Source organism: Papaver somniferum, chromosome 9 (assembly GCF_003573695.1).
Source record: "Papaver somniferum cultivar HN1 chromosome 9, ASM357369v1, whole genome shotgun sequence".
NCBI classification, from domain to species: Eukaryota; Viridiplantae; Streptophyta; class Magnoliopsida; order Ranunculales; family Papaveraceae; genus Papaver; species Papaver somniferum.
This window is the reverse complement of record NC_039366.1, coordinates 84628158-84642780: the sequence shown is the minus strand read 5'-3', so window position 1 is coordinate 84642780 and position 14623 is coordinate 84628158. Positions and strand designations below refer to the sequence as shown.

The 14623-nt window shown below is 43.4% G+C and overlaps 2 protein-coding genes across 2 annotated transcripts in view; both read right to left on the bottom strand.

The window, feature by feature from the left end:
* LOC113312228 overlaps positions 1-11482 on the bottom strand; it is a 31119-nt gene extending 19637 nt beyond the window's left edge. Inside the window, exons 1-2 of the mRNA XM_026560983.1 lie at positions 10701-11482; positions 10167-10591 (exon numbers count right to left, since the gene is read on the bottom strand). Coding sequence (XP_026416768.1) covers positions 10167-10591; positions 10701-11482 — 1207 coding nt within the window. The remainder of the gene's footprint in view (positions 1-10166; positions 10592-10700) is intronic.
* A 1442-nt stretch (positions 11483-12924) lies between these two features.
* LOC113312227 lies at positions 12925-14349 on the bottom strand. Its single transcript, XM_026560982.1, has one exon. The coding sequence runs from the start codon at positions 14347-14349 to the stop codon at positions 12925-12927; it is 1425 nt and encodes a 474-aa protein (XP_026416767.1).
* Between the last annotated feature and the right edge of the window lie 274 nt (positions 14350-14623).

Here is a 14623-nt window from a genome sequence, read left to right as displayed (position 1 = left end):
GAAGTCATGTATTATTGTAAATTTCATAGTTCAGTTGTGTGAATGTTCACGTTATGAAAATTATGTATATGATTTTATGAGAAAATCATTTTCCATGAACTAATGAAGTTTTGTTCGTTATTGCAGATTTCAAGGAACGAATTGATTTCGTGTGTTAACTCTTGTATTGCAACCACTATTGTTAGTGAAATTGAAAGAGGTAAGATTCAAGAATTACCATTTTGTGGATGAATTTATCTGCATGTCGATAAATCCATGCTCCTGGTTTCATAAAATGCCGGCTTCCAGCAGTCGTAGTTATTCCTCCGGTTCTGACGAAGATCCCAAAGCTCCCATAGCTAAGTCGAGAGCCAAGGTAATTCGCGATGAGGGAGAAAAGCCCAGCGTACCCTTGAATGAGCGGAGAGTTACTTTTGCCGAACTCAAGAAAAGTAAATCCGAAGACGATGAGAAAGATGCTCGTTAGCGCAAAAAGGATCGAATCCGACGCAAAATACAGAGAGCTGGGGAAAAACGCCAATTCTTGGACGGGGTACCCTCTGATTCTGATGCTGATGTTCCTTAAGAAGAAACCACTTGGGGTTTGCCTGATCAGTGTGCCAGAAAACTCGAAATTCCCATGGAGCAGATTGACGCTGAAGCTGAAGCGGAAGAAGATTCAGATTCAGATGATGATTTTTATGCTCATCCAGACGTCACCAATAGTCATGACAGTGATTCCGAAGAAGAGGATTCCGAGAAGGATAGTGATGAAGACTCTGAGAAGGACAGTGATGATGAATCTGACAACTTATATGGATCTGACGAGTAGCTTTACTTTCGATCTCTTTTTCTTTTTAGTATTTGAATACTCTCAATATTTGTAGTAGATGTCTTCATTCGAACAATCTTATTGAAGTATTTAGGTCTTCCTTTCGAACGAGAGATTTTATTAACGTGAGTTCTTCTTGATTGAATTAAGCAAACCGAGCCAATCTTCATGCCGAACTCATTGTAATCTCCCTTAACTCTTGTGGTTCTTCGTCTTATGAAAATATCCAAACATAAGTTGTATAGTACATGGGTACGTGTGACTTGCCGATCACAATTAACCTTGGTCAGTCCCCAGTGCACTATTTTACTCCGCATCTCCAGTTTGACCTTGTTCAAGACTTAGGGTTTCAGTAAAACTCGTAACTGAATCGGAGATAAGTGCCTGCCATATCTTGTATATATCTTTGTAGATTTAGGGTTTATCACTTGCGCCAATATTTCCTCCATTCCTAAGTTAGTTTCATCACAGAACAAATTTCGATCACCATACCTCTCATATCATGTCTGCTGATAATACTTCTTCTCAAAACGGACTTCAGTCGAAACATGGAGTAGAAGCGCCCATCTTGGTAAGTTGCACATCTTTTCCATCTCGTTCAGTTGAGGTTACTGATCGTAGAAGATGATTTGTTGCAGGATAACCAGAAGAATCTTTCTTCTCACAATTCAAGGCCCAAGCGGACTGCTAGAACTCCTGCCCGGTATAGGTCGGCTCCTGCTGAGACTGGATCATCAGTAAGCAATCTTATAATCCTTGAAATTTTACCGTGTCTAATTAAGGAAAAATTAAACACTTCCCCGTTCATCACAGGAGGATGTTCGTGTCGTTGTTGATGCTAGAAGGAGAAGGAGTGGAAAGTCCGTGACTGTGGTCGAGGTTGAAGATAGTAGCAATCAAGCATGTGAAGATTCTGCAGAATCCGTGGAGACAGAAGACAATGTTCATGCCCGTGAATACCCGACAGCTGGGCTCTTGTTTGAACCTCCATTGATTAACACTTTCCCAGATAATAAGGTGGTTGGTGGATTCGTCATTCCCAAGTGCCATGCACCTCTGTATACTAAGATCTGGAAAAAGTGTGGGCATATTGCCACTACAGAAGTGTGGAAAGGTTTTGTACCCACCCTCCTGACTACAGTTGCAGGGCTGCTACCGATCATTGAAGAAATGAACCAAATACACCTGCGAGACGTCAAGAATCAGGAACTACACAAGTGGGATGAGCTGATTTCCAATTGCGAGATATTGCGATTAATTGTGAGCTGGCTTCCCGTCGTCTTGAGATAATTAAGATCCATAAGGCGGCAGAGGGTGCTGATGCGATTTCCATGACCACTGCTTTATTGGAGGAGGAAAAGATACTGGCTTTGGAGTCAGCGAGGGTCGAGAAGCCGGTTGAGGATTTGAAGGCAAAGACTAGGATCTTCCAGAAGAAACTCGACAGGGTTTCCTACAGGGATTATCCATTGCTGGATGGTTTGCTCTGAGTGAATATTCAGGAGAGTTGAAATGTAGGTTTCTGACAAGGTAGAATAATCTGATAGCATGAGGCGTTTTTGTTCAATTGATGAATATTTGATGAAAAAATGAGCATCTTGCATGCTCTTTGAAGGAAATAGATTACATTTGAGATATATTTGAAATAAAGGTTAATTATTTGTTGTTGATCAAGCGTAATAGGCTTTGATCCATTTGCCACTGATAACATTTCCTTCCTTTCCTCCACTGATTGCTAAAATTTTGTAGTATCCACTAGACACCGCTTTGATGGTAACATACGGCCCTTCCTATTTCGGAGAGAATTTGGGAGCAGACATATCTTGTTGAATGTGCTTTGCCGTCTTTAATACCAAATATCCTACTTGAAAAGTTCGGGGTTTTACCATTTTGTTGTAAGCCCTGGATATCCTTTGTTTATAAGCCTCCACGTACTTTTCTACTTTAGCTCTCCTTGATTCAAGCATGTCTAGTTCAGCAACTCTTGACTTGGACACTTCAGCTTCATCCCATCGTATGCCACTAGCCGCTGCAATCCTTGCTGAAGGAATTTTTATCCCGGCTGGAAGTATAGCATCAGCCCCATAAACAAGCGAATACAGTGATGTTCCAATTGAGCTTCTCGGTGCAGTTCTGTAAGCCCACAAATCCATGGGAAATTGCTCATGCCACGATCGTGGATTGTCATGAATTGTTCGACTGATAATTCAGATCAAAGTTTTGTTGGTACTCTCTGCTTGGCCGTTTCCTTGGGGGTAGTATGGTGTGGAGAAGATCTGTTTAATCCCGTACTCCTTGAGCAATTTCTCGACATCTTGGTTGGCGAAAGGAGTCCCATTATCTGTGATGATATGTTTAGGGACGCCAAATCTACATATTACATGCTCCTTGATGAAGGCTGCAATAATTACCCCTGTGGTACCTCTGAGCGGGATTGCTTCGACCCACTTAATGAAATATTCAGTAGTTGTGATGATGTATTCATGTTGCTTTGAGGATGCTGGGTTGATCTTCCCGATGATATCAAGTCCTCAGCTATAGAAAGGCCATGGACTATTCACAGAGTGTAATGGAAGACAATGGGTATGAATGAGATTACCGTGAATATGGCATTTATGGCACTTCTGAACGTATGCGGCTGCATCATCTTCCATAGTCGGCCAGTAATATTTCTCGTGGATTTGGAGAAACAATTTCTTTTTCCCCTGATGTTCTCCTTCATGAGTTTCTTTCAGGACTGTCAGGATTTCATCTTCGGCTAGGCATCTCAACAAGTCTCCTCCAAAGCTTTTGCGGTATAAGATTCCATCAAGAAAAACAAATCTCTTAGCTCTCTGTATGAGTTTGATTGCATCTTTATTTTCTGGTGGCGATTTGTTGTCTCGAAGATATTCGATGTAAGGCTGCCTCCAGTCCCCGGTGTGAAGGAGTGTTAGCACTTCCAAATGATGAGGAGGTGTCTGACAATTAAGACAAGCTCCCTGCAAAGTCCTCGACTGTGTTTCCATGGAAGGCCAATAGTACCCGAGTCTCTGGAGTCTTCTATAAAGTTTTATTACCAGCATCTGTCCGCACACTTCTTGATGTACACTTTCGAGTTTCTCTTTCGCTTCTTCATCACCCAGGCATCGTGATAGAGAGGAATCGGGGTTGCGATGGTATAAGGCTCCATGAAGCAAGAAGAAGTTCTTCATCTCTTTAAGGCTGATTGTCCATTCTGTAATGGAGCTACTCAGTTCATGAATGATAGGTGCTCTCCAGTCATTTGCTTGAGCTTATTTAGTTTGATTAAGCCACGTGGATGATACAGTTCGTCTTTGCATTATGATAGCTTTCTCTGACCCTTTCGAATTGCAACTTGGAGGCAAGGGTTGCTAAGCAATTAGCATGCTTGTTATTGATCCGTCCAGTATGGGTGATGGTCGCGTCGGTGAAATGAGTCAGGAGTTGTTGTGCTTCAGCTCTGAATGGAGCAAGTGTTATCTCTTTGAGAGAGTACACCCCATTCATTTGATTAACTAGCAGCTTTGAATCTCCTCTGATATCCAGATGCATTGCTCCTGCTTGTTTAGCTAAGGATAATCCTAGCAAGAAGGCTTCATACTCTGCTGAATTATTTGTACAGTGGAAATACAGCTTGAATGAATGTGAGAATACCTCTCCTGATGGCGAGACCAAGACTATGCCTGCTCCTCCGGTATCATTACTAGGAGTGGCGGATCCATCAAAATACAACAACCATGTTTCCTCTTTAACGACTGAGATTCCTGGCAGTTCTCCTGGTACATCATCTTGTAACGTCGCGAAATCTTCTCCTGAGAAGGCCGCCAGTAAATCTACTATTGCTTGACCTTTGATTGCTTTGGGGGAAACACATACTATGTCGAATTCTGACATCTGAAGCAGCCACTTCCCAGGTCTTCCTATCAGAGCAGGTTTTGAGAGAAAAAACTTTATGGGATCAGCTTTGGATACAAGCACGACTCTGTTGGAGAGTAAATAATGCCTGAATCTTTGCATTGCATGAGCTAACGCCAGGCATGCTCTTTCAACTTTCGGGTATTTGAGTTGAGCATCCTTCATGGTTCGGTTGTAATATTGTATCGGATGCTCGACGCCTTCTTCATCTTCCTGAACTAATAGGGATCCAATAGCAACGCCACTGGAGGATGTGTATAGTATCAGCGGTCGTCCCTGCACTGGAGACCTCATGACTGTGGGTGATAAAAGTATTTATTGTATCTTATGGAATGCTTCCTACTGGACATCCGTCCACGTGAAACTCGCTCCCTTCTTCAGTAGAGGAGTGAACGAAGCAATAAGTTGAGCCAATCCTGGTATGAAGCGTCTGATGTAATTCACTTTACCCATAAAGCTCTGCAGTTCCTTCACAGTGCGTGGAGGAGGCATGGTGAAGATGGATTTTGCTTTGTCTGGGTTGACTTTGATCCCTTCGGCAGTGACCAGGAATCCCAAAAACTTTCCAGAAGAAACTCCAAAAGCGCATTTTAGAGGATTCATCTTCAACTTGTATTCTCTGCATCTTTCGAAGACTTGTCTCAGAACTTCTAGATGGGATGTTCGAGCTTTCGATTTCACCACGACATCATCAACATAATCTTCTACTTGCTTGTGCATCATATCGTGAAATATTGCTATCATGGCTCGTTGGTAGGTGGCGCCGGCATTCTTCAACCCAAAGGGCATCACAGTGTAATGAAAATTCCCAATGGGAGTACGGAACGCGGTCTTGGCAGCATCATGTTCGAACATTTTGATTTGGTTGTACCCCCTGTAACCATCCATGAACGAGAACATACCGTGGCCGCTGGTCGCATCAACAAGCATATCAATGTTGGGTAAAGGAAAGTCATCCTTCGGGCAGCATTTATTCAGGTTTCTGAAATCTACACAGCATCTGATTTGACCATTTTTCTTCTTAACTGGGACGACATTAGCCAACCATGTTGAGTGTTGAATAGGCTTGATAAATCTTGCTACCAGTAATTTTTGAATTTCGGCCTTGTTTGTTCCTCGACTTCATGCCTGAACTGCCTGGGTGGTTGTTTGACAGCCTTGGAGCCAGGAATGATATGTAGACGGTGAGTGACCAGTTTGTCATCCAAACCAGGCATTTCTTCATATGTCCAAGAAAATATATCCCGATACTCCTTCAGTAACTCTACCAGGCCTGTACGCTCTTCCGATGATAGAGCAGAACTGATTAAGATTGGTCTTGGATCTTCCTCTGTGTCGATGTTAACCGTCTCAAGATCATCAGTAGTAGAATTCGTGCCATCTTGCAACTGTTGTGGAGCTTCCTGAACTTCATCCTCAGGTGGCCGTTCATTCTGACACGATTCACCAGTGCGGGGAGACTCTTGATCAATCTCCCCTATTAATTGATAATCTTTGCGTCGCCGGTAAATGACCCTTCCTTCTGCGTCATGAGTGGTCATAAAATTGGATCCTGGGATCGTAGTTTCATCTTTTCGGCGTTTGACCCGTGTAGCAGGTGACTTGACTGGGTCTGCTTCTGAAGATGGTGATGACGCCGCAGATGCCTCAATAGCCTTCCAACTTGGAAGTGGAGTAGTGTAGATTTTCTTAGGCTAAGACCGACCATCCTTATGAAATCGTGAGATTGCAACCGAGAGATTAATCTCCCACTGTGGTCGCCAAATTTGCTGGCTTTTACGGAATTGAAGAGTCGACCGTGTGGAGACTCCTTGAACCGAGAGAAATGTTGAACCTTACACAGATGCACTGCAAGAAGGGAGTGCTTTAAGTTCGAGAGATCAATCTGTAAGACCCCGGGCTAAACTAAGAACAATGGCCGTTCCAGAGTCAATTCGGTCACAAGAGAGGATGGGTTGATCTGTAGGAGGGAATCTGAGAAATACGTGAGATCAATGGTGATCTGAGATTGTAGGTGTGTTGTGAATTCAGCGTGAAAATGCTCTGAATGATTGAATTTTGCTCAATTGAGAGTAATTTCTGTGAGTTCGTGTAGACGAAAGATTGTCTGTATGAACTTTGATGAGAAATTGCTCGTCTTGGCGAATGTTGTTCGAGTGTTCGAAAACTTCTGTGTTTTCAATCAGGATTCAGAGACATTTTATAATGCCTTAGTTGAAAACACCAGGATCCCATGAAGTGTGACAGTTGCTGGAATCAGATAATGGGAAATGGGGAAATCATGTTAAAACCAATTACTCATCGTGCGGAGACTTGGTTAACTTTCCACCCACTACTTTGCTGACTCTTCCAACTGATTGCACGACTTGCTCACATTCTTATCTTGGGTGAATACACGTGTCGTATACCGCCATACCAAAACCCTAGTTAATATCCCCCCATGTGACACGATTGAAATCTCGTGATTTTGGAGTCAGTTGCTGACTTTATGGGACGATGAGTCCATGTAGCGCTGAGTTGAACATGTGTGAGTAAATGTTTCGAAACTCATGAATTTAACATGTCTGCTGAGACGAGGTATCATCATAACCTAATACGAGCAAAACTGTGTTGCTAAATTGTTGAATATTGATAGTTGAACCAACATTCTCTGGTTTGAGCGAATATTGCTAGTCCGAGCGAATATTGCTAATTGAGTAAATATTGCCGGTTCGAGCGAATATTGCTAGTTCGAGCAAATATTGCTAGTTTGAACAACTATCTTTCTTTTAATGAATTGTTGGTAGCTGGACCAAGTAAAATATTAATTTAAGTTACTGACTGCTGGGTCGAGCAAAATAAATACGAATGTTAATCATGGAATCAACATAAAATTATCAGAGTGTTCGAATTTGCTCAGAATGACGTTTCTGCAGAGCTCTGGATTCAAAACCCTAATTTTACCGAGATAATGATTTATTGAAAATCACATAAGACCGGCTACATGGGATGACGGGTTCACCATATAACGCCCAGATGCTCGAATGAGCAAAAATACCAAAGTCTCTTGAGGACCAGTTGGTGAAAGAATGATTAAATGTTGGTTTAATCATTTATTGAAATAATGCTCGTGTGAGCGACAAATCATAAAACCTGGTTTTATGGAAAATATGAGGGACCGGCCAAGAGGTCATGGGACCGGCTCTTGATGGTCGTGGGACCACTAGATGGTCATTTGAGCAAACTTCCAATTGTTTGGAAAGAGTTTGAACCTAATATGAGCAGCTGAGAAAATTAGGTTAAAATCATTAAAGCACGCGGGACCAGCTGTTTGCAAGCCTCAGGGTCACCCTTGGTCGGTCAAGGGGATGTTCCCGTGTCACCATGATGTCCGTGCTTCAGTCCTGAGAATTTTGATTTTTCTGGTGCACGTTTGAGCAACATTTGGAGAAAATATGAAAAATCCATGGTTTTGCTGAAACTGGGAAAAATACATGAGATGATGAAAATAATAATAAACAAGGAATCACAAGGTGTGGGACCAGCCACGGCTAGGGCATGGCTGGCCGCGGTCCCACATGCTTTTCCCAGTTTTATATGATTTTATGTATTTTTCTCTGATTTAAGGGAAATTCCATGAAACTGGAGAGTTTTGCGAAATTAGGGAACTTCCATGAGATGAGAGACATAAATTAAAATATAAAATAGGGAATGGGAGTGTGGGACCGGCAATGGCCGTGGCATGGCTGGCCAATGGGCGCGGGTCCCAAGGCACTCTTCCCAATTTTATGTAATTTTGATGATTTTAGATAATTTTCATAAAATCAAAGGGATTTGTTGAAAACCAAGATATTTTGTTGAAATCAGGGAGTTTACATGAAATCAGGAAACAAAACACCAAATAATAACAAAATAATGGGTGTGTGGGACCGGTTGGGGCATGGCCGGCCGGCTAGAGCCCGCTCCCATAAGTTTTCCTAATTTTTTAATATTTTCCATGATTTTAGAGAAAATACGTGAAATTAGGTAATTTTTAGGGAAAATTCATAAAATCAAGGAATTTTCATAATTTGAGAAGGAATAATAAAATAATGGGACGTGAGGTATGGGACCGGCCTCAGCCAAGGCATGACCGGCCGACCGGCGGTCCCGCGACACCTTTCCCTAATTTAAATATTTTTGATAAAATCATGTGATTTAGATAAAAATACATGAAATTAGGTAATTTTCATGATTTTAGGGAAAATTCATAAAATCAAGGAATTTTCATAATTTGAGAAGAAATAATAAAATAATGGGAATGAGGTGTGGGACCGGCCACGGCCAAGACATGGCCGGCTGGTGCTCGGTCCCGCGACACCTTTCCCTAATTTTATTATTTTTCATAAAATCATGTGATTTAGATAATTTCTTTGAAATAAAGAAAATTTGCTCGAACAAGAGGATTTTCATGAGATCGTGAAAATAGTAAAAGTATGATAAAATATAAAATTGGGCGCGGGACTAGTCACAGCATGACTGGCCGGCTGGTGAGCCTAGTCTCCTGGCGCTTTTGCTTAATATTTTATTATTATTATTTTCCCTTCCTATTTTGCATAGGTTCCTCGTTCGTTCGTATTTTTGAAATGCTCGTTCGTGCGTTCAAAATGTTGGTCTGTGCATTATCTGCTAATTACACTTGCACCATTTTTGTCAGGGCTTATTCGTTGCTCAGATGCATGTTTCGTTGAATATTTATCACTAACCTGTGGAATTCTGCTGGGAACAACCACAGATTGAAGTAACGATATATAACGAGGAATCGTAGAGTATTGTTGGATATTCAGGCGATTAATTGACGACTCGTAGAATATTGCTGGATATTCAGACGATGGCTCGTAGAATATTGCTGGATATTCAGACGATTTAAGATAATTAATTGTTGGCTCTATACTAGAAGGGCTTCCTGTCTAGGAGCATTAATTATCTGAGGGTTGAGCAATATGAACTTGCTGGAGTGTCATATTCCTCTTGCATAGTTGGGGAAAACCTGGTTACATCCCGAAGACGTTGTCGCTCTATACTAGCAGACATGCTTTCTAGGAGCCGCCCAATCTTTCGATTCTATGCAGTATGAGATGTGTCGTGGCCTCAGCTGAGAGACTACACATCTTCATCTTCCCTGAGAGACTTTCTCCATCAAGGTGGCATGAGCTTTCATGTATCGAGACATGAGTCTCGATACTCATCCGATTGTCGGATCCGGAGTAATTACTGAAATTGCTCAGTATTCATAAGATGTGTCGTGGCCTCAACTGATAGACTACACATCCACATGTACTCTGAGAGGCGGCCTTCTCAGTCAGAGATTTTATGGCATGAGATTTCATGCTTTGATGAGAGACATGAGCCTCAATACTCATCCGGTTGCCTAATCTGGAGTATAGTTTTACAATTCTACCCTTTGTCGAAAATCCACCATCTACAGTAGGTATTACACGATCCTCCTCCGTTTTGGTCAGATCGTCGATGTAAGTCCGCCTCCAATCATCTGCCTCTTCGAAGGCCATGTCTTCTTTCCAGGTGTTGGCCAGCTCTTTCCTTCTAACTGTTACCGTACCCTCTTCCTTATCAGTTAGTTGTAACTTGCTAACTAGTGTTGCCAGGGCATCTGCGTTTTTGTTCTTGCCTCTGCTTGTATGATCTAGAATCGACCCTGTCTGACTTATCAGGTTTTGAGCCTCTGCCCGATATAGGGCTAAATGTGGCTCCTTGACGTGGAAATACCCGTTTACTTGGTTAGTTACCAACCTCGAGTCACCTTTTATCTCGACGCCTCCCAAGCCAAGCTCCTTCGCCATTATGAGCCCTAGGATCAAAGCTTCATATTCGGCGACATTATTACTGCAGGGGAAGTCCAACTTGAATGAATATGAGAGCAATTATCCTTGTGGTGCTTCGAACACTACTCCCGCTCCTCCTACAGTATCATATGACGATATACAAAAAAAACATGGTCCAAGGCTTGTTAATATCGGCGGCGGCTACCTCTCCCGGCACCCGGTCGTGAGTCTCGTCATCTCCTTCCCCAGGAAACATAGACATTAGGTCCGCGATCGCTTGCCCTCGTACTCCTTTAGGTCGCTGATAATCGAGTTCGAACTCTGATAGTTGTAACAGCCATCGGGCAGTTCTCCTAGTCAGGACAGGCTTAGAGGCGAGGTAAGCTATGTGGTTTGTCGCGGCTACAACGATCGTCTTATGTGTCAGAAGATACGGCCTTAGTTTCTGTGTTGCGTAGATGAGGGCTAGGCATGCTTGTTCCACTCGTGGGTATCTCAATTCCGCGTCTCTCAAAACCCGACTCACGTAGTAGATGGGTGATAATTCGTTTCCTCTCATATCTTGTGCCAGGACCGCCCCTATGGCTGAGCTCGTGAACGCCGTGTATAAGTAAAGAGGCACCCCTTTTATTGGGGGTTTGAGAACTTGGGCGCTGACAAGGCATTTCTTTAGTTTTTCAAACACGACCTGTTGAGTCTCCTCCCATTTGAAGGTAGTCCCTTTCCTTAGTAAGGGAAAGAATGCCGACATTATCTGAGCCAAACCAGGCACGAAGCGCCGCATATAAGATATTCGTCCTATAAACGCCTGGAGATCCTTGGCATTAGTTGGTGGTACCATAGTCATAATCGCCTCGACCTTACTTTGATCCACCTGAATCCCTTTATTGGTTACAACGAATCCCAAGAACTTTCCAGATGTTACCCCAAAAGCGCACTTGAGCAGATTCATCTTGAGTTGGTACTTCCTACATCTTTCGAAGACCGTCTTTAGGTGAGATTCGTGGCTCTCGGTCTCTTAGGTCTTAACAACGATGTCGTCCAAATATACCTCTACCGTCTGATGCAGTAGATCGTGGAATATGGATGTCATGGCGCGCTGGTACGTGGCACCGGTTGCGTCCAACGTAGGGCATCACAACGTAGTAGAAATTCCCATATGGAGTTTGGAAAGCAGTCTTCTTTGCATCTTCCTCGGCCATCTTTATTTGGTTATATCCGTTAAACCCATCCATGAAAGAGAAGCGCGTCTTGCCTCCAGTTGCGTCCAGCGTTAGGTCGATGTTGGGTAGTGGGAAATCATCTTTGGGACAGGCCCGATTGAGTTCCCTATAGTCTACGCAGCATCGGATCTTTCCATTCTTCTTCACCACTGGGACGATGTTGGCTAACCAGGTCGGGTGCTGGATAGGTTTGATGAACTTGGCTTTCAACAAGCGTTCCACTTCTTCTTTTATTGCGAGAGCGGTAGCCCTCGGGAACTCTCTACTTCTTTTTTTTATTGGCTGGAATTCAGGAGATACTCCGAGGTTATGAGCTACGAGGCTGCTATCTAGACCCGAAATTTCGTCATAATTGTAAGCGAAAACATCTTTGTATTCTCTGAGCAAGGCGATCAATGCTTCCCTTTCTTCCACGTCCAAGCTTTTACTGATCATGATAGGTCGCTTGTCTTAATCTGTTCCGATGTTAACTTCTTTTATTCCGTCCATGGTGAGATCTTCGGGGGCTCGTTCCTTTGCAGACTGTGTGCTCGTGTTAAGTAGTTCCCGTAATTCCTCATCATCGATTTTATTTTATGGTAGCTCGTTTAGGTTTTGCTCGTCCGATGGGGCCCATACATCAAGTGTTTCGGAGTTTTGCATGCTTGTAGACGCTCCCTCGGTTAATTGTTATAAGCGGTACAAGTGCCCCCCGTATGGTCTTGAGAAACGCTGGAACCTAGGTTGCTCTTCGTGTTTCTGCTTTCTTTCCGCTAGGAACGTCATCCTAGACGGGCTAAAGACTGACTTGGTCGGATCCGTCTTCTCTTCCTCACTCCATTTCTGCAGCGGGGTAAGTTTCACGTTGGGGATTTCATCCGCCTCCTTAGCCAAATCATAAAACACCGTATCTGCCATGTAAGTTGCTTCCAGGTCAAAGGGGTGGCTCGTGGATGGTATCCGAAATTTCCTTCCTCCTATGTTAGTTTTGACACACTGATGGTATGTTGACGCTACCATTTTATGGTTGAGTAACCACCCTCGCCCTAGCAGTACATGGAACGTCGTTTCGTCTTCTAGTACATAGAAAGGGGTAAGCCCACGAATAGGACCAATCTTCATTACCAAATAGACAATCCCAATTGCCGTCTGAGTATGCCCTCCAAATCCTTTTACCGTCGTGGTTCGCATTTTAATTGCCGACTGTTGTAGTCCAAGAAAGTCTAGTGTATGTAGAGATTAGATTTAAAGATATGCCCCCATCTACGAAGGCCCTCTTCAAAGGAAACTTATTAATATACACAGTCAAATATAAGGGTCTAAGGTGCTCTCCCGGATAGCAAATATCCTCGTCTGTGAATACAATAACTTCTTTTGGGAGGGAATCATAAGGCTTTCCTGCCGAAATTGCTGCAATAGCTTTGGCCGCTTCCCTGCTTTGATCCTCGCTAAAACCTAGCGAGTCAAAAAACTGTTGGGCCAACACTGTACCCGCGAATTTGCTAGCGACGCCGTCTGTATTTGTAAATGCGTGGCCTTCTATCGCGACCTCGCATGTTTCTTCATCCTTTTCTTCCCAAGGTTGACATTCGTCTCCGCTGTGATCATGAGAAAGCATCATTACCTGATTTTGAGTTTCTTTTCCTCCCTCGGAATCTCCCATTTCGATTTCGCCCACTTCCAGTTTCTTCTGAAACATTCTTCTTAGGTTATAGCAGTCGACCGTGGGATGTTGTACTCTGCGATGGAAGTGACAGTACCTGGAATTGCTCTTATGGATATCGTTGGGATCCGTCCTTGTTGGAGGCAACTGAATTTCTTTATTCGTTACCCACTGCTGTAAGAGCACGATGATCTGCTCTTTACTACAAGGCAATGGGGGAGGAAGCGGTTGATCCTTATATGACTGATTTGTTTGCGCGCCCCAGCCTTCTGGGTTGTTGTTTGCGCAGGTGTTCCTTGGTGTTGTTGAGACAGTGTTGACTGCGCTGCGCCAGACATAATCCGAGTTGCTCTCTTCAACACAGTCGGCAATTCTTGCTGCCGCTTCTTCCATCTCGACGAAGGTTGGGAATCGGAAGTTCACTAGGCTTTTCTTGAAGCATGGTATCATTCCGCGTACGCATATCTCCACTAGTGCATCTTCTTTAACGTCCTCATGGCAATCCAGCGCGAAATGACGAAACCAAGTGATATACTTCCCTATGTCTTCCCCTAACCGCTGGTTACATTTACTCAAGTCGATGGTCGTGACTTTCCTTTTTGCGGAGTAAAAATTTCTGAGGAAGTGTGTGGACAGGTCTGTCCATGAGATGATGCTTCCGGGCTTTAGGTTATCATACCAAGAGAAGGCCGCCTCAGTCAACGACTTCGGGAACTCCCTTAGGCATAATTTCCCATCAGAGGCTCGATCGTTCATAGAAACGATTAATCGGTTAAGATGTTCTCGCGCGTTCCCTTGTCCATCATACACTTTGAACTTTGGTGAAGTATAATTCTCTGGATATTGATAATCCACGACCTCAGGGGTGTACGGGCTTGCCATAAAATCGTAATTATTCTGTTTTACCACTTTGTAGTTTATCTCGAAAAACTTGGCCATCGCCTCCTGCGTCATCATTCTGTGATCCTCTCATTTATCCTCGGCGTTTTCTAAGGCTTCCTTGGCGCTTTGATCGTTACTAGATTCTTTCAGCAATCTTCTCAACTCTATTTCCATACGGATGTGTTCCTCCAACTCTTTCTGCATTTCCTTCAAAGTAGGTTGCGCGAGTGACGTGCTTCCGCCCTCTAGTTGCTTATCCTTCTCATGCGTTGCTTCAGGTCTTCTCGCTTGTAAGATTGGGTCCGTCACTATCCCTATCCCTTCCCCTTCTAGATTAGGGGCGGAT

Excerpts from the sequence above, each read along its gene's own strand:
- LOC113312227 (XM_026560982.1), bottom strand. The coding sequence starts at position 14,349 with ATGACGCAGGAGGCGATGGCCAAGTTTTTCGAGATAAACTACAAAGTG.